Source organism: Loxodonta africana, chromosome 5, assembly GCF_030014295.1.
Source record: "Loxodonta africana isolate mLoxAfr1 chromosome 5, mLoxAfr1.hap2, whole genome shotgun sequence".
NCBI classification, from domain to species: domain Eukaryota; kingdom Metazoa; phylum Chordata; class Mammalia; order Proboscidea; family Elephantidae; genus Loxodonta; species Loxodonta africana.
In genome coordinates this window covers 84,554,693-84,575,673 of record NC_087346.1, presented here as the reverse complement: position 1 = coordinate 84,575,673, position 20,981 = coordinate 84,554,693, and the positions used below count along the sequence as shown (strand labels likewise).

Here is a 20,981-nt window from a genome sequence, read left to right as displayed (position 1 = left end):
AGCCATGCACTAGTTGCCGAAACACCCCACCCCTGGCAGTTTTATATTTTAATTGCACATGGAAAAAACCATTAACTTATTCTGTATAAAACTGTAGCTTAAGAATTATCCTCATCAAAATAAAACTACATTGTTATGTTTCACTACTTCTTTTCCAAATGATTTTTTTTTTAATCTAGATATGAGTACTTTCATTGCAGAGATATTCATTCACTTTGCATCAAAATATATAGGTCACATAGTGGCATATATGTTGACACATCTGAATCTGTGAGTACAGTGTGACAAAAACATCTACTGAATTTGAGAATGGAATAACAAAAGAACTATTCATCTCATCAGCACCAGTATCTGTCTGGAAGCCTGAATACCAGATCTGAGTTCCTTACAGTAAGGATGTTTAATTATTCTGTGTGCCCTTGCTAAGTTATTGATAACACTTTGAAAGTCTACTCTAATGGTTAAGGTACACACAGGTAGAGACAGGAGGCTCTAAAAGTGATCCCCCCCCTTGTCTCTGTCATCCCCATCCCACCACCACTGCCCCACTTCTCACAAGTTTCTATGTCTAGTGGTCATCACCTGCTGATTCTAAAATGGCTGGATGTATCCTATGATGTCTTCAGTTGATAAAGTGTATAAAGAATAATACCTAAGGATGACAAACGAGATAATGCAGCAAAGCTAGCACACACTTTCCTTATAAGCTTTTCTGTCTCATGGCCTAGGATAGACTTCTCAAGGGGATAGTTCCAGTCCCATTGGCAAGGGGAGATCTTATATTTTCCTACTTTCAGTGGGAAGCAAAGTAGGATGATGAAATGTGGGGGACAGCCACCTCTGAAACTCAGCCTAGTGGCCTAAATTATCATGGGGATTCTTCTTCTGGATGTTTGGAGTGCCTGAAGCCATTGATAACAGGCTATACTTCAGTCACTCACATTAATGTCTTATCTTTATGTATTGTTAAAAAGAAAGAAAAAGGAAACTCACAAGACATGAGCTTGGAGTCATTCTTCTTACTTTTTTAGACATATCTCTGCCCACTTGTTTTCTCTTTCCGCACTTGACCCTGTTCCCTTCAGTCAGTACTTTAAGGAACCTAAAAAAGATTCACCTTGCTCTCAGGAAACCAAACTTCATTTCAGAAAACCAAGAAGGGAACCAAAAATGTTGGATTTAAAACCAACAACTCTGTCCTTCCTTCACAAATCCTTAAAGGTTTCACTGTGACTCAGGCCAAGCGCCTAATTAAAACTCTGAAAAAAATCACACCTGATGGAAAATGGATGGCCACCATCTCACAACAGATATTGGATTTGATTTTGTCCACCTGGTGTTTCTTGCCTCCCCGCCTCACCCCTAACCCAATAGCATCAGCCACTGAGCTTTTATGTTCACTTTGAATTGATAGCCAATAAGATTTAGAAACAAGACTCGCCTGCTAACAAGCAAAATTCTATGCTGGCAAAGGAGAATTCTTCAAACGAAGAAGCGAGGAGGAGGCTGAGCTGTAATGTGACACAGACATAATTATGAAGATGAAGCTGCCCTCATTGCTCCTCAACTTCCTAGTCAAGGGTCCTCTGCTCTTGTAGTGCCCCATTTCATTTTTCTGGGGACCAGCACCCTCCATTTCTGTGCTTCACCAGAGTTTGAACATAAACTCTGGGTTTATCCAAGCTACCACATCTCATTCCTTTTTGCATGCTACTAAACAGGTATTTGCTGTGGTTAAAAAAAAAAAAAAAAAAAGTGGTGGTTAGCCTGGCAAAAGATTCTTGCTCAAGTGTTGGCTAATACATAGCCCTCCCAGATCATCCACCATCCCTTCAAAGATTGAGTCCTATCATGGTATTGCTGGGGAAGTAAAAAATTTTGTTTGGGGAGAGCCTCGTCAGCCCTTCAGTTGTTATACTACACTGTGGCTGCCTCCTTTACCTGTGATTCAGGCTGTATGACAGTGTTGCACACTATACCAGCGTTTCTCAAACGTTACTGTGCATATGAATCTTGTAAAAGCAATGATTTTGATTCAGTGGGTCTGGAGCAAGGCCTGTGATTCTGTAGTATGTATAAGCTCCCAGGTGATGATGATGATGCAGTCAGTTGGTGAGCCAAACTAGGAGTGGCTAAGTACAAGGTTATTTCCTGCAAATAAGGGACAGCTGTACACTCACCAGGGAAGAAACAAGACAGGCTTGACCACTGAAAAAGGCAATATCACCAATTTGAGGGGATGGTTATAAATGAAGCATGTAAGTAAAAGGCTGGATAGAGAACAAAAAAAGAAAGAGGAGCAGGCTGATCCAGTCCCTGTTCCTATATTTATGTTATGCTTCTTCCTGTCTCTTTGTCCAGCTCATATGGTTCTAGAAGGTTCTACTCTCCATCAGTGAAGCCCTATTTACTTAACATCTCCTCTAACATTACACATCCCTCATATCCCCAGCTCCCCTGAAGGCTTACAGCACACATCATTTACATTTTATCTTATATCATATGCAATTTTTTCCTGCACTAGTTCTGCCTATGGGAGTTTTAGGAAAACTCCTAAAAAATGGAACGGTCTTTATTCTTCTTACATATCCCTCATACCAACTCACATCATGCTGAGCACAGAGTAGATGCTCAAAAATTGTTACTTTCTCTTTAAATATGTTTTGTAAATGGATAGAAATTTAGAATTTCCAAAAAGAAGAGTGTAAGAAAGTTTGTCAGAAGGTTGAAAGGCTTAGTTGCTCTTTCTTTAAAAAATACTAATATTCTTCTAATTATAAAATACATACTCACTATAGAATATTTGGCAAATATCGAAAAGTAAAATGAGTCACAAATAACACATCCAATGTTAATGAGTCTTTTATGTGTGTTGGGGGGGATGTTCTTAAATTCATTCTTTTACACAATAGCTTACATTTTCTTCCTCATATTATATAGGCAATTTCCATAAAATTAAAATACTTAATAACTTGAATGCACTTGCTAACTCTTTGTTTATTAGTTGAGGCTTGATGGGAGGAATTTTTAAAGGTAATTTAGCTAAAATTATAAGAATAAAAATAGGCATTTAACATCATTTTGTTGTTTCTGAAATATTCTGAGCTGTAGCTATTTCATCATCTTGTTGATGATGACCTTAAAGTTTCTTAGGAATTTTCAATATCATAATGTTGTGATAAACATCTTTTTGCCTAACCGTTTCTCCATGTTTCTGATCATTTCCTTAAAAGTGTAACTACTAGGGAAGATGGTCTAAAGATGTGTTTTAGACAAGATAACATATACAATGGGAGCATTAGCTTTGGAGTTTGACGGTCTGGGATCCCGTTACCAGTTCTCCATATATTAATTATAATCTTGAGCAGATTACTTTGCCTCTTATCATCTCAGTTGCATCCTTTTCAAAATGAAGTCAGTTTTCATTTCATTAGGGCAGTTATGAGGATTAAATGAAACATGTAAAATTCATATTCATTGTATTTCCTACTTGAACCACTAGATGGGGATAGAGGTTTACGAGTCTAAAGCAAATGGTTCTCGAGCAATCCCCCCAACAACCAAACTCACTGCCCACCCTCTCGATTCCAACTCAAAGCGACCCTACAGGACACGGTAGAACTGCTCCATAGAATTTCCAAGGAGAGCCTGGTGGATTCTAACTGCCAACCTCTCGGTTAGCAGCCCAGCTCTTAACCACTGCATCACCAGGGCTCCTCCCACAACCCAAACTGCACCTGGGAATTTGTGAGACAGGCAATTTCTCCAGCCACACGCCAGAACTACTTAATTAGCACATCTAGGGCAGAGCTCAGCAATCCGTTTTAAGGAGTCCTCCAGGTGATTCTGATGCACACTAAAGTCTGAGAATTACTGATCTAATATAAGCCTGTGGAGCCCTGGTGGGCTAGTTTTGAATTCAGACTTTATACTTAGTAGCTAAATGACACTGGGCAAATTAGTTTAATCTCTCTAAGATTGTTTCCTCATTTGAAAAATGGGCATAAAATGATCTATCTCATAGATATCTCTTGGGTTTACCACTATACACACTGCTACCTCAAAGCCAAGACCTGGAAAGTCCACTAAAGGGTAATTGTCACATCCCACTGCTCCCAGGTCAGGGAGTGTGTGCGTATCTGTTTATAAGTGTGCATGTATCTGTTCATTTGTGATTGCAGAAGTGTAATTATGGTTCCTTTTGAATATCAAATTGTGTAAAGCCATTAAAAATGACAATAGTCTTAGCACAATATATATTTTACTCCAGTGCATATGAATCATTCTCTAGGATATAAACCACATGTTAGGTCACAAAGCAAGTCTTGATAAGTTTAAAAATATTGAAATCATACAAAGTATTTTCTCTGACCACAATGGAGTGAAGCTAGATATCAATAACAGAAAAAAAAAAACTAGAAAATACACAAACATATGGAAAATTAAATAACACTATTATCAATAAGTCAAAGAAAGAAATCATAAATTTCCTAGAGTCAAATAAAAAGCGTAACATATCAAAATAGGATGCAGTGAAGGTAGTACTCAGAGGGAAACTTATATACTAATAAGTGCCTACATGAAAAAAGATGAAAGATCTCAAATCAACAGCCTTACTTGACAACTCCAGGAACTAGAAAGAGAAGAGTAAACTAAGCCTAAACCTTACAGAAGAAGGAAATAACAAAGATCAAAGCAGAAATAAATAAAATTGAAAACAGAAAAACAATAGAATCAATAAAACCAAAAGTTAGTTCTTTGAAAAGATCAAAAAATAAAATTGACAAACCTTTAACCAGATTGACAAAGGATAAAAGAAAAAAGATACAAATAATCAAAATAAAAATGAAAGTGGGGACATTACAACTGACCCAATAGAAATAAAGAGAATATGACAGAATATTATTAACAGTTATATGGCAACAAACTGGATAACCTAGATGAACAAATTCTCGGAAGCACACAATCTACCTAAACTGACTCAAAAGAAAATAGAAAGTTTCAACAGACCCACAAAAAATGAAGACATCAAATCAGTGATCAAAAACCTCCCCACAAAAAAAAGTCCTGGCCCAGATGGCTTCCCTGGGAAATTCTACCATTTAGAGAAGAATTGACACCAATACAATTTAAAATCTTACAAAAGATAGAGAAAGAAGGAATACTCCCTAATTCATTCTATGAAGCAAACATAACCCTGATACCAAAACCAGACAAAAACACTACAAGATTGGTCAGTTTGCCATCCCACTGGGCTTGAAACGAGCCACGCCAGAGGCAAAAAAAAAAAAAAAAAAAAAAGGCCCCCACCACCGCCACAGAAGAAGAGCCAGAGCATCCTTTGGATCCAGGGTCCCTGCACTGAAAAGCTTCTGGAAACAGGAGACAGAAAGAGAGCAAGAGAGAGCTCGAGAAGTGGCAGCAGAGATCCAGCAGCAGGAGAGGGTGTGGTGGGCTTCCCAGAACACAAAGAGAGAAAGCTGAGGGCCTTTGGGCAGAGATCTAGGACCAAGGAGAAGGGTGCCTGTGAGCACGACTGGGAAGAGGCTGGCCTGGTGGAAGAACTGTGAGCCTGAATTGTAACCTGTTATTTTCCTAATAAACACCATAATCCTAAATACGGTTTACGAGTTCTGTATGGCCATTGTAATGAATTATCAAACCCAGTAAAGAAGTACAGAGTGTTTTGGGAGGGATGATTGGTGTCAGAGTTGGTAAAGATGGCAAAAGGGGAAGGCCATCTGACCACCACCTTATAAGAATAAGCCTTGGGCTGTTGATCTTGATTCTCCTTTCCCCCTGAGAAGTTAGAGAAGGTAAGACACTGCCCCCATACCATTTTTACATATATGTTAAGACTACAGCAGAATGGTTAAGGGTTTTCACTGCCATTTGCTACAGGAGTGCATCAGTCAAATTGCTAATTACCCACTGAGTTGGTTTTCTCATTTATAATATGACAGTAATGCCCAAAGAGTTAAAGATTAAATGCAATGGCAGAGGTAAGTCACCTGGCACGTGAAAGGTATTCAATTTATCATCATCATCATTAAATCAGATAGAATATAATTGGCTACTGTGTGGATTCAGGTTCTCCAAAAGCATAAGCTGAGAGTAAAGGTGCAAGAGATTTATTAAGATTTATTAAGGGAAAACGGGGTGGGAACTGAAGGAGGCTGGGAGAACCAGCAGACCGCGTTGCAGGTCTGAACCCTCCAAGGAGAGAGGGAAGGAAGGCTGGGTAGTGATGTCTGATGTAGTGCAGTGCTAAGAAATTTTCAGCAAAGCCAACAGGCAGTCCTCAAGCCAGTCATCCATCAGAGGAGTCCTGTGTCTCTAGGAACAGGTCTGTCTTCATAACTCTCCCATACTCAGTCACTGCTGGCTGGGAATGGCCCATGGGAATTGAGACCTCAGTGTTGATTATCAGAGCCATAGGTCAATTACACTCCCTGTAGGCATCTGAAAGGCCCCCTTTCATGGCTGCCACAGAATCCTATTGTATCCCTAAATTCTTACTGTATCTGATAAACTCTCCAATAATATAAGCAAATGTATGAATGAAACTAACTGGAAGGTCCTCATTTAACAGCAATCGACTACTCTGGATTTATATTAAATGCACACTTACAAAAACCCTTATGTTGGTGCCTAGCACATAATAAGTGCTCAGTAAGTGCTGGCTGTACAATAGTTTCAATTATTATTATTGATAAAAGAAGTCCTTGTATGCACAAACAGTTAAGTGCTGGGCTACTAACCCAAAATGTTGGCAGTCTGAACCCACCTAGGGGGTGCCTTGAAAGAAGGAAGTTTTGGCAATCTACTTCTGAAAGGTCAAAGCCTTGAAAACCCTGTGGAGCACAATTCTACTCTGAAACGTATGGGGTCGCCATGAGTCAGAATGAACTCAATGGCAACTAAGTTATAAGGTCCCTGGGTGGTGCATATGGTTTGCACTTGACCAATAAGCTCAGGGTTGGTGGTTCAAACCCACCCAACAACTCTGCAGAAGAAAGGCTTGGTGATCTGCTTCTGTAAAGATTACAGCCAAGAAAACCCTATGGAGCAGTTCTACTCAGTAACACACGGGGTCACCATGAGTTGGAATTTACTCAATGACAATGGGTTTGGGTTTTTTTTTTTTTTTACTATTATTACCATGATGAGCTCAGAATTTAACTGAACTTTTGGAAAAAGACCTGCATTTCTCTCTATTGGGTTCACAGAGAAACTAGGGCAAAGATGGGGAGAGAGAGGGTTCTGTTCAGAAGCAGCCTCTCATAAATTCTTGTAACACTTTGTAACTTTCTTGGCCTTTAACACATTCTACCAAATAATTATAATTATTTATACATATATCTGTCTCCTCATGTTCATTTGGTCAAATATTTAATGCCTCTATTTTTTTTTTTCTTTTTTTTGTGCCAGGTAGAGTCCCTGGGTGGTACAAACAGTTAATATACTCAGGTCCCAATCAAAAGGTTAGTGGTTTGAGTCTACCCACAGGTGCCTCAGAAGAAAGGCCTGGCAATCTACTTCTATTTTCAGCCACTGAAAATCCTGTGGAGCACAGTGGGGTTACCACGAGTCAGAATCAACTCAAGAGCAATTGGTTTGGTTATATGCCAGGCACTGTTCTCAGTCCTGGGGATACATTAGTAGACTGAAAGACATCTGCCCTTGTGGAGCTTACATTCTTGTGGGGAAGACCGATCATAAACATAATAAATAAGTAAAATATATAGTCTGCTAGACGGTGATAGGTACTTGGGAGGGGGGAACAAGACAAGCAAATGAGGTTTGCAGTTTTTTTTAAGTGGTCAGGATAGAACTCACGGAGAAGATGACAACTAAGCAGAGTTATAGGGTGTGAGGTGTGATAGTGACTTTTTTATGAGACAACTTAATCACTAAAGAATCCAGCATAGTTCTTTGTGCATGGTAAAAATTCAATGAATGTCTACAGATTAAGTAGAAGTCAAAGACTTGGCCAAAACCACACGCTAGACTGAAGACCATTTAAGAATGGATGTATCCTTGGTATGTCAAAGTTATGATTCCTACTAAAGTCCCAGAATATCCTATGATTATTCCTCAAGAAACACTGAATTAATCCATATAAACACAGTGGAAGTTATTCAAAATGATTATTACCATTAAAAAAAGAAAACATAGAACAATGCCTCAAGAAACCAACTTTTACTCTCTACTTTAAATCCAGAGTCAGCATTTACTGCCCACAGATATGTGTTATCAACTGCACTTGAGTCCTGCCAAGAAAAAGTTTTACCTGCCATGATTGATACTGTGTTTATCAGGAGGGGCCTTGCCTTTTTATTTAATTTTAGGTCTAAAATGACAAATGCACCTCATATATATACTTGTACATACTTCAAACTGTTCACCAATAATAAATTATATTTTAACTTACATACAAGAAAGTTAACACAAACTCTTTTCGAATGAACTATTCCACACAGGTATATGCTTATGAATCTATTTAATTGGTCAAACTGTGCTAGAGAATACATATTTTGGAATACAGATTTCATTAGATTCAGTCACAACATGGATGGTTTTTCTTATACTAGCCTGATTATCAAAATGAAATTTTTATCAAAAAAAAAGAAAAATCTGTATCATCTGCTGCCCAGTCTGTGTCATAGCAAAATATATTTTTCAATTATGCATTTAAAGATGTCAATTTCTGATCAGTTTCATAAATATTAGAGCCCCTATTTTAAATTATTTTTATAAGTAGTTCCAAATATGTTCTCCAATTATTATCTTTCTAATGAAGACATAGGCTAATCTATGTTTTATACATAAATTTTCTCTACACAGTAATACTATTTTAAAAGAGAAAAGAATGTGTAAAAGCGGTGGCTCTCCAAGTCAAAGCCAAAAAAAAAAAAAAGGCAAAATTTAATTATGTCGCCTTATTTTCACTCTTTGAGTTTTATTTTCTCCCCTTGTCTGTTTTTTTAAATGATAGAAATTCCATTTTTAAGGAAGTGTACCCCTTCAGGCAAGCTTGATAAGTGTGAATATACTATGAAGAAAGAATTAACCAACAAATATAAGAATAATGTTACTATGTCAATTACTTTGGGGAAAAGGTAGTTTCACATTATCCAAAAACCTGATTTTATTTCCTTGGTAGTAAACGTATTAGCTTTCTGGATTGAAATGGAGAGCCTTTCAACATAAGGAGCTGTGCAGTCAGCAATGGCGTAAATTAATCACGATAGCAGGAATCCGGTGTCAGGGCCGTTGTCACCATTTTGGTCTTACCACCATAGATCAGTGGGACCGTATTAGTGTAGCACTTGTTTCTGTCGTAAGTATAGCAGGTCTCACTGTCTTCATCACAGATATTGCTCTGGGTGGCAGTAACCACCTGATTGTCCAGCTCCACTTCTACGGGATCACATTTTTTACAGCTGAAAAACAAGTATCTGCATTAGACACTCCCTGTCAAATGCTGTCTCAAAATCTGAGTGACTACACATTTCTACCTAAAATCAATTAGCTCTTCCAGCTCTGACCTGACAACTGACAAAAGGTGACTCCTTTCAGACCTCAGCAGCTCTACGATACAGAATCATTTATAAGATTTTTCAAACTTTAATACGTAACACTTAGCTAAAAAGTAAGCAATATAACTAGTAATATGATACTGATTTGTCTATACATACACAGCAACTTCTATTGTGTTAGTTTTATTCACAACTGTATACATAGTAAAATTTATAGTGACAAGGCAGGCAGAATTAAAAAAAAAAAAAAACTGTTGGATGCTGGCTTGCTTGTATAGTTGCCAAAGAAACACCTGCATGTGCATATATCTGAAATCCACTTACTGAACGATTAAGATAAATTGGCCCTTTCTATACTAATGACAACAATTTCTTCTTTAGAATAAACCTGTGATAAAAATTTATGAATTTATAATACCTGATAATTTTTTTAATAATTAAAACAGGAATGAATTATTCGAAAGTTCCAATTATATCTGTAATGTTGATACATCAACATATTTTCAGAAACATTCTTACTAATGAGGTTCATCAAAAGTTATTAACTTCCATGTCTATACTACTATGAAGGAAAATTTCTTACAGGTCAGACAAATGGTACACAAATTTGGTTCTCAGTGGCGAGGTGGGATCAGAGATATTCTCCCTGTTGTTCAGAGGAACACTAAAAAAAAAGAAAGAAAATAAAGCAAAATAATTAAACTAGCAGATATTAATAGGTTTGGTAATAGCTGTATTGCCAGAACTGAACTTAATATTTCATTAGAACAGTACTTACCATTACGTTAGCACACTATGAACACTCTATAGTAATGCTATAACTCAGATTTTCACGGTAATTTGCTGCATTTTAAACATTTCCCTTTCAAAATAAAACTCAGGCACCTCCTCCGTCAACCACCTGCTTACTTGGCCAATCCCTACTTTTCCTTTAAGAATCAGGTCAAGTTATGCGTCCTCTGTGATTACCTCAACCTCACCAATAAACTCCTTCCTCTGTAGTCTCATTGAAGCTTATGTATCTTTATTACAATAAATGTCATGTCATAATTTCTTGCCTATAGAATGACTGTTTCTCCAGAGTATACATTCCTTGAGGCAAAAAAAAAAAATCTTTTCATTAATGTTTTCTCAGCGCCTCGCTGGGTGTGTGACATATGTAATATGTTCAATATTTGTTGAATGAATGGACAGACATATTATTTTAGGGACACTGAGATTAGAAATCAAAGAGACTAGGTTACCTATCCAAGTTCATACAACTAATAAGCAGCAAAGCTATAACTAGAATCTCTTGATTTGGTGATATCCCACGAAAAATTAGATAACGCTTATCAACCAATTCAGGTGATTTCATTATCTTTTAAATGCTTTCATTTATGATGCTGTTCTCCCCCTATGCACCCCTCCCTACCAAAAGAAAGAAAGAATCAAACAAAAGATGTGTTTCCTAACTCCATATGTAGCAATATCACCCACAAAGGCATCCAGCCAAAACCTGGATATCATCCCTGAATCTTCCCTCTCTGACCCTTCCAACACATTAGTCACATTGTAGTCAAAATAGCCTTTCTAAAATACAAATCTAATTTCCTCCTCTGCTTAGAAACTACTGTCTCCCCAGATAACAGGGTGTCCTTAACATGGGATAGAATGCACTTCATCATATGCCCCCAACTCTCCAGCCTCATCTCTCACCACACCATCCTCTTCACACTACATGCCATCTGTAAACAACTTTTTGCCACTCCACACACTTGCAATGCTTTTTTCACCTCCAATTCTTAAAAATAATAACAGTTCTAACATTTACTAAGTACTTACTGTGGGTGTGGTACTATGTACAGCATGTTACATGATGATTTCATGTAATTCTCACAATAAGCCTGTTTCCTTTCCTTGGAACAACTTGCCCCACCTATCAACCCTGTCACTCATCACACACATATTTATACAGTTAACTACCATTCACCCAGCAATAGCCATTATCCTTCATGTCCATCATTTACTCCAAACACCTTTCCTGCCTCCCACTGCCACTCCATCCAGGATTGGATTGGGTACCCTTTCACAGTGCTCCTACAATACCCGTTGCCCTTGAGTTGATTCCAACTGATAGCGAGCCTAAAGGACAGAGCAGAACTACCCCATAGGGTTTCCAAAGAGTACATCGTGGATTTGAACTCCCAACTTTTTCGTTAGCAGTCGAACTCTTAACCACTGCACCACCAGGGTTTCCACGCTTCTCCAGTATCCTGTGCCTATTCCTGTCATGGACCCCTGGTGGCACAATGGTTAAGAGCTTGGCTGCTAATCAAAAGGTCAGCAGTTCAAATCTACCAGCTGCTCTCTGGAAATCCTATCGGGCAGTTTTACTCTGTATGAGTCACTATGTGTCACAATCAACTAGACGGCAAGGGGTTTGGTTTTTATCCATCATAGCACTTAAAATACTGTATTGTAATTGCCTTTTTACTTGTTTAAAGTTCCCTACTAGAGTGTAGACTCTTTGAGGACATGGGCTGTGTTTTATATAAATTACTGCACACTCAACTCTAACCCTCAGTATTTGGCATTCATTAGTACAAAATAAATATTTGTTGAAGGAATGTATCTATTCCTTATAAACTGTAAAGGATCTAATAATACCATGAAGGCTTTAAATGGTGAGAAAGATAAGTGAAAACATTTATGTGTGCCTACTATGAGGCATTGCATTGGGCAAATGTGCTGCAAAAGACCTCTTTAAAGTGTTGAAAAGCAAAGATGTCACTTTGAAGACTAAGGTGCACCTGACCCAAGCCACGGTGCTTTCAATCACCTCCTATGCATGTGAAAGCTGGACGATGAAAAAGGAAGACCAAAGAACTGACACCTTTGAATTATGATGTTGGAGAAGAATATTGACTATACCATGGACTGCCCAAAGAATGGACAAATCTGTCTCGGAAGAAGTACAACCAGAATGCTCCTTAGAAGCCAGGATGGCGAGACTACGTCTCACATACTTTGGACGTGTTGTCAGGAGGGATCAGTTCCTGGAGAAGGAAATCATGTTTGGTAAAGTAGAGGGACAGCAAAAAAGAGGAGGACCCTCAATGAGATGGACTGACACAGTGGCTGCAACAATGGACTTAAGCATAACAATGATTGTGAGGATGGCATAGGACCAGACGGTGTTTCATTCTGTTGTACCTAGGGTCACTATGAATCAGAACCAACTCAATGGCACCTAACAACAACAACACTGTGAGCCAAAAAGAAGCCCTGGTGATACAGTGGTTAAGTGCTTGGCTGCTAACGGAAAGGTCAGTGGTTTGAACCCACCTGCCGCTCCATGGGACAAAGATGTGGAATTCTGCTTCTGTAAGGATTACAGCCTTGGAAACCCTGTGAAGCAGTTCTACCCTGTTCTATAGGGTCATGATGAGTCAGAATCAACTCCATAGCAACAGGTTTGGTCTTTTTGGCTTATTGTGGGCCAGACACTGCTCTAGATGCTTTAATACATTTTTGTATTTAAGCCTCACAATCCTATAAAGTATATGCATGCATATATTCACATTATATTTTATTTAGTATACACTATTTTACCCTAGGAGTCATGTTGAGTAATGGAGTCAGCAGAGCTGCCATAATGACATAGCAGCAGATGTAAACTTCAATACTAATAGAATTTTTAGAAATGAGACCAAGGAAGCATCAGGTTTCTGCAGAGCTACCAGACTAAGGCTGAGACTGACTAGGAAGAAAGGCCTGGAGGTCTACTTCTGAAAATCAGCCAGTGAAAACCCGATGCATCACAACAGTGTGATCCCCAACCAATCATGGGGATGGTACAAAAGTGGTTGTGCATGGGGCCTTCATGAGTCAGGGGCTAACTCAGTGGCAGCCAACAATAGGAAGTTGTTGTGGAGAAAGGCTTAGTCAAAGAAAACCTGCTAGAGGAAGTTATGTCTAAACTAGGACGTGTAGGTTGAGCAGGAGTGAAGCAGGCTAAGATGGGTGAAAGGAAGAGTACTTCAAGCAGGACTAGTATGTATAAAAACAGAAGAGGAAGAGAGTACTGTGAGTTTGAGGAAATAAAGGTACTGAAATATTGCTGGATTTTCAAACTTAAAGTGAAAGAACAGTGGCAGTAGATGAGCTCGAGCCTTATGCTGAGCTTTGTAGGTTAGTTGAGGCATTTGTAATTTATCCTAAGAACAATGTTGGGAATACCATCAAAGCAGTTTTAAGCAGGACAGTGATAATGATAGGCTACACAGGCACACAGGTTAAGTGAATAAATAAATGTCAATATTTTGTTGGCTCTGTGTCAAGAACTATGCCAAGCTCTCAAAGGAATAGATATTATCAATTTATATTTACAATAACTCTCTGAGGTAGACATTATTTTTCCCCCATCCAGAGATGAGAAAGTTGAAGTTTAGAATGGATAAGTAACTTGCATACAAGATCACACAGATATTAAGCGAACCGGTGAGGACTTGAAACAAGATTCTTAACCACATATTTATCCTACTGACTGAAGGGGATTGAATGCTAGATTCTTTTGCTATTGGAAGTATTTGACTGTAGGAAAACTATTCATGGTAGGAGTGGTTCATAAGGAAGACATTACAGACTGGATACAACAGGAATTTCATTTCTCAAATATTATTAACACTGAATACGAATCACATAGCATATAACTCTGGTCTATGTGTGAAATGAAATGAATATCTGAAGTTCAATCTAAAAGTGAAGACTGAATCAAATTAGTCAATTTGAACAGCCTACCTTATCTTTATGCAGACATTTAAGTACAGTGTAGAATTCAGTACAGTGTATACCATATATGGTACAAAATAACGCTTTTAGGGTTATCAGAAATTTCAGTTTGAACTGATCAAGGGCAACTGAAAGTTCTGATTCAAATTAAAATCACTCCATATAAATAGGACATGTCAACGGCTAGATCAGAACCTTCAGTTATTACTGATCTGGCTGGCTGATTTGAGACTGCCTGAAAGTCCCTGGTCTAGGAAACTTTGTTCCTGGCACCACCACCCAATGCCTGCCCCACCCCCACCCCCAACTTCTGTAGAGTTGTCTCACCTCCATTAACATGACTCAACCTCATATAAAGTACAACACCCCCAGAAAGGTAGGAAAAATATAGATATTACATTCAATGCTTAATATTATAAAGTATCCCTGCTTACAGCATGAAAAAAGGGAACTATGGAATGCCACATACATAATTCGGATGTTTCTTTCCACAATATCCTGGCTAGGATCTTCTTTAGAAGGGATGATCCTGGAAGTAATCCGGACACACTTACACTTGTTGTCAACAAGAAGGGTCCTTTCATCTTTGTCTTGGGCTTGAAAGGTAAAACATATTAAGAAGAAAGGGAAACAAAACTTTATTTATATAAATCTGTATTAATTTCTTTCTTGCCTTCAGAAAAAGAAGGTTATACAGTTGTTCAGTCTCAGCTTTCTTCTCATGTTCTCTTTCCTAATCTAAAATAGCTAAAAGTGGAATTTCAAATGCATAGAGACCAAAAGTTCATTAGTGATTACAAGGGGCAGGCAGGCGGGAGGAGGAAATGGGGAGGTATTTCTTAAGGGGTACTGAGTTTCTGTTAAAGGGTGATGAGGAACGTAAATAATGTCACTTGAATTGTACATGTAAAAATGGTTAAAATGGGAATTATCTTGTTAACATATCTCACCACAATAAAAAAATAAAGTGGGATCTCATAGTGAAAGAAATCCAAATGAACTCTACCAAGAATTTTCTTCGCACCCCCGGCCCCCGCCCCCACCCCTTTTATGTAGTCTATGGAAACCTAGGCTGGGTGAATTCTGGTTTTCACCTGATGTTTCTAATTGAGGTATAGCTTCTGATTAATGTAGCCCTGTAAAAATCACTTCCAAATACCAAAGTGAGAGAGAAAACAGAAATCTACATTGATTTCTCCCATACCAAAGCAAATTCATTAAAAAGTAAACAAAAATAGCTTTAGCCTTTATAAACCCAGTTTCAAAAGATAACCTTATTTTTTATATGACTTAAATAGTCTCCAACACAATTTTCCTAAACTGAATTATATTCTTCTTTTTCATAGTACCAATCAGGTTATCATGGTATAATCATTCAATCAAATAAAAAATAAGTGCTATATTTATTAATAATGCTTATGAGAATTATTTTAAAAGATGTAGTATATATAGATGTAAAGTATTATAAATTTGCAAAAGAAAACTTATAAAACATTGTGAGGAACAAGCTCTATTTAATATAATATGCCTGTATACAGAAAAAATTAATAAGTGAAAGAATATATAGATGACCATTTAAAACCTTAACTTTGAGTGTCTTTTTATTGACAAATTTGATTATCAAAGAATAAACAAACAAAATTTCTTATTATCTGACTTAGATCAGTTAATACTTAGATATTTGAAGTTAATAATACCTTTACAATAATAGTATTAATTAAACAATTATACTGATGTTAAATATCTTTATCTGTTCTTATAGCTTTAGCTAAATGACCTTTAAAAATTTCTCTCATCAAGCCTCAACTAATAAAATAAAGATTTAGCACATACATTCAAGTTATAAAGGTTAAATAGTCAGGATAGGAAAAATTGTTCTTAACTGGAAGTCCAATTATTCCTGAGATGATTCCCAAAGCAGAGAGAAACTAATTGCAATATTTCCGTCTTAATGATAACAGCCATTACAAAGACATTTTAAAACCACTGTTATTGTGCTTATAAAGAACTTTATAAAGCATTACTATGCCATTATTCATAAGTTCTTAATAAATCTTCTGACAAAAGTCCTTATGGTATTGGAGAAGAAATACTATAAAGTCAATTCAAGATAATGATGTAAATCTTATTAATGTTCTGAAAGCAGTAAGATGACTTAAATGTGTCTTCTTCCTCCTGTATCCATGACTCTTATTAAATATTTTTCTCAATAAAATAGAAATGAATATATACTATCTAACCAAAACCTGATATTAATAGCTGAGTAAGTGACTTGACTATAAAGTCTTAAACAGAAAATGTCTCTGTTTATTATGACACATAATGTATTTCCTTACCAGGACCCTAGAGAGAAACTATCATTACTGATATTATATAAAATTAGGTGGCCTAATATAGCTCCTGGAAAATGTACAACTGCTTTCAATTCACCAGGATTTATAGGACTCTGACATTCTCTCTCACAGATGGCCGGTATTTTCCCTAATAAACCTATTATTATGGACTGTGCCTTACTTTATTCCCAGAGAACCTCAGACATAGTAGGTGCTCAATAAATATTTCATTCAGGTCAAATAAGAAAATAGACTTAATACATGCTAGATATGACTGTAATGAATTTATTGAAAGATGATTCTCTTAGGTAGGCAGAACAGGATAGTGGTTAGGAATAGGTGCGATAAACTCAGCTTGCTTCAGTTCTACCTACCACTTCCTTGCTATGTGACCTTTGTTAAGTCAAGAAGTCTCTTAACTGGCTCAGCTATACACCGGACATAGTAAAGTACCTATCCTCACATAGCTACTGTGAGAATTAAATGGAATAGTATATGTAGAACAGTTAGCACAGTGCCTAGAATATAATATGTATTCGATGAATGCTGGCTATTATATATGCAGTTACATACTTTTTCCTAACAAATATATTTATATACTATAAGCAGATTTATATGTTTATATATGAATATATACATGTTCTACTACTAATACTTTTTAAATCTTATTAGAAAGCTATGACTTAATGCTAAGCTAATATAAATATATATGTATAATAAAAATGTATAATAACTATTCTAAATTACATTCTTTTCATGTTCTATGTTTAAATAGGAAATCCTGGTGGTGTTTTGGGGATGTCTGAATAAGAACTATAACCTCAGTATTAGAAATGGTTAATCCAGCCAAATTATATCTCCTCTAACTTATGTGTCTTCTAAATAGAAATTATTTAATACGGTACCTCTATATTCAGGGTGTATACTACTTTCTATAGTTGTTTGAAAGTTTTGTACACAAAAAAAAGCAAAATTCAGCCATCACGTTATAGACGACTTGTATAACATCAAACAATGTTAAAGGGACATAATAAATCTGTAGGCTCAGATCCAGGAAAATTGTTAGAATTAATGTCAGTCTCTCTGGGGATATAAAATCTCAATGCATTATATCTTATCTACTGTAATTATTCATTTCTCCAGAGTACTAATTTAAGAGACCCCAGGGGAGAATTACTGATTTTCAAGACTCAAGATGGAGACTTACAAATATGGCTATCTATAGTTATCCAGAAATACCTATTTCCTTATTCTCCAGGATGTAGTAGGCAAATAAGAGAAAAAAGGAATAAAAAAAGAATCACACTGAGTCATGTTTGTATAAAGATCATTGCCCATATAAAGATTAAGACATGCTAGAAAACAGTGGCTGACTAGCTGGTCAAGCAAAGCATAAACATAAATGCTTGAATCTGAAGAATCTGTACTATATTTTTCCTTTTTTCTAGGTTCATTTTCTAAATACCACATACCTGTCACAAGAACAGCTTTAACAAAAATGGCCAGGACTCCCCAGAAAAGCAAACGATTCTTCATCTTGCCTTCACTTCTTTTGAAACACTGGAGCTAAGAGGTCAGGGTTAAGGTGTGCGATCTATAAGGAATGTGCAAATGATGGTGCTTCTGCTTTCTTAAAATAACGCTCCAGGCAACTAACAAACTAAAAACAATCACAACTGCGGTTGAAGTCTGAAATTTAAATGCTGCTTTGGAAAGAAATGCATTGCTTACATTTCAGTATTTTCTTCCAAAGCAACCCCCGATAACCTATGCTTTGATGTAATCCTTCTTTATTTTGCATTTACTCTATATAATTAAATCAGAAGCTAATAATAATTTCAAAGCAGGAGTTCACTAAAAAAAAAAAAATCAACTTTATTACCTAGATAGATTCATACCTATCTTCAAATCAAATGTCTGAGGCTTGTCATGCCTGGAACAATAAATGAAGGGGAGGGAAGGAGGAAGAATGAATTAAAATCCTTTAAGGTCTTAATTGTATCTTACATCATTTTTTTTCTACTACTCCTTAATTAACCGAGCTGACAGATGAATGAAGGCGTGTATATATGTGTGTGTGTATGTATTCTAATGTTCTGATTACTTTCAATAAACGTAATCAGAATATTACTTTCAATATTTTATTTTATTTATTTATTTTATTTTATTTTATAAGTTCAATATGGAAATGGCAACTTCGTTTCACATACTTGGGACGTGTTATCAGGAGGAATCAGTCCCTGGTGGAGGACATCATGTTTGGTAAAGTTGAGGGTCAGCAAAAAAGAGGAAGACCCTCAACGAGATGGACTGACACAGTGGCTGCAACAGTGAGCTCAAGCAGAACGATTTTGAGAATGGCAGGACCGGGCAGTGTTTGTTCTGTTGTACATACGGTTGCTGTGAGTCAGAAGTGACTCCACAGCACCTGACAACAACAACATGGAACTGGAATTAGAAATTGATAAATATTAAATGTATCAGTTGCCACCTTTTAATTTGATGGCAACCTTAATTAAGGCAGACCTTGTGTTTGCCAATCCATTAACACTATTCAGAAACGTAAACCCATGAGATGATTTTCATTTCAGATGCCTCAACATAAAACTGTTTTTTTTTTATGTTGCATTACATATTTCTTGCAATTTTTTTTCATTTAATTGGTGTCAATTTTTTTTTTTTTAAATCTGAGTATTTGGACAGAGCATCATTCTATCCCCTCTCCAACATGCTAGGATTTCCTTTCTTTTCTTCTCCCTCACATCCAGTCTACTGCCATGTCCTATTGGCTTTATCTCCAAAATGTATCTCAAATTCATCTAATTCTTTTCATTTTTACTACCACCGTATTCCAAGCCCCCATCCTCTTTCTTGGACTACTAGAACAGCCTCTGTAATAAAATGAAATTTTTTCTTTGCCCCAGTGTTGATGACTAGCGCTCACAGCTAACAAACAAGAACAGTTACTCCAAAATCCAAAAAAAAAAAAAAAAGGCCAGATAACATTCTCCAAGGCTTAACAAGAGGCAACAGAACTCAAATTACTGCCATCAGCCACACCCCACCACTGCCATACTCCTCCTTCAGTCTTTAAAGGATTACGGAGGGGAAAGGTGTGGTGTGGTGTCATCATAGGAGCTGTTGGCCTTGTGGAAATAGTAGTGTTCGTGATAAGATACTTTTCCCCCTTTTACCCTTGGGATTGTTGATCCAACAATCAACACCCATGGAAGCAGCAGTCAAGAAATCAAACAGCGTATTGAATTAGGCAAATCTGTTGCAAAAGATCTCTTTAAAGTGTTAAAAAGCAAAGATGTCACTTTGATGACCAAGGTGCACCTGACCCAAGCCATAATATTTTCAATCACCTTATATGCATGCAAAAGTTGGACAATGAATAAGGAAAACCAAGGAAGAATTGATATATTTGAATCATAGTGTTGGCAAAGAATACTGAATATGCCATGGGCTGCCAGAAAATGAACAAACCTGTCTTGGAAGAAGTATAGCCAGAATGCTCCTTATAAGCAAGATGGACATGTTATCAGGAGGGACCAATCCCTTGAGAAGGACATCATGCTTGGTAAAGTAGAGGGTCAGTGAAAAAGAGGAAGATCCTCAGTGAGATAGATTAACACAGTGGCTACACCAATAGGCACAAATATAGTAACAATTGTGAGGACGGCACAGAACCAGGCAACGTTTCATTCTGTTGTACACAAGGTATGCACAATGTCACTATGAGTCGGAACCAACTTCAAGGCACCTAACAACAGCCTTTGGAAGAGGGAAAGAAAGAGCGCTTTCCTCTCCCCAAAATCAAGCAAGAAAAAGTACCAAGAAAACCATTAGAAAATGCAAGCAAATCTATGGAGACAGAAAACAGATCAGCATTTGCCTGGGAAGGGGGATGGAGAGAGGAGGGATGGAGGGGTTATAAAAGGACATGAAGAAACTTTCAGGGGTGGTGGATACATTATCTTGGTGGTAATAAATTCATGGATGTGTGTATATGTCAAAACTTATCAAATTGTGTATTTTAAATGTGTAAGGTTCATTATACGTCAATTACACCACAATAAATAGGTTAAAAAATGTTATATCCATAAAATGTTATATCTAAAAAAAAAAAAATATCCATAGCATTCAATTTTTAAGTGTGATGTTAGGTTTTTCTTGGATGCCCTTTATCAAGTTGAGGAAGTTCCCTTCTATTTCTTGTTGGCTGGGAGTTTTTATCAGGAACGGATGTTGGACTTTTTCAAATGCTTTTTCTTTGTCTATGGAGATGATAACAATGGTTTTTCTTTTTTAGTGTGTTAATATGATGAAC

The 20,981-nt window shown here is 37.0% G+C and overlaps 1 protein-coding gene across 1 annotated transcript; it reads right to left on the bottom strand.

The window, feature by feature from the left end:
- Positions 1–7,125: 7,125 nt before the first annotated feature.
- Positions 7,126–18,253, bottom strand: JCHAIN (joining chain of multimeric IgA and IgM). The gene is made up of 4 exons (XM_003414062.4): positions 18,121–18,253; positions 14,785–14,911; positions 10,126–10,206; positions 7,126–9,446 (listed from the first exon to the last, which is right to left on the bottom strand). Exons 1-4 carry the CDS (start codon positions 18,182–18,184, stop codon positions 9,242–9,244), a joined length of 477 nt encoding a protein of 158 aa, XP_003414110.1. The 5' UTR covers positions 18,185–18,253; the 3' UTR covers positions 7,126–9,241.
- Between the last annotated feature and the right edge of the window lie 2,728 nt (positions 18,254–20,981).

Excerpts from the sequence above, each read along its gene's own strand:
- JCHAIN (XM_003414062.4), bottom strand. The coding sequence starts at position 18,184 with ATGAAGAATCGTTTGCTTTTCTGGGGAGTCCTGGCCATTTTTGTTAAA. Across the intron at positions 14,912-18,120 it reads TAAAGCTGTTCTTGTGACAG|CCCAAGACAAAGATGAAAGG; the intron begins GTATGTGGTATT and ends TTACCTTTCAAG. Across the intron at positions 9,447-10,125 it reads GTGTACCATTTGTCTGACCT|CTGTAAAAAATGTGATCCCG; the intron begins GTAAGAAATTTT and ends CTTGTTTTTCAG.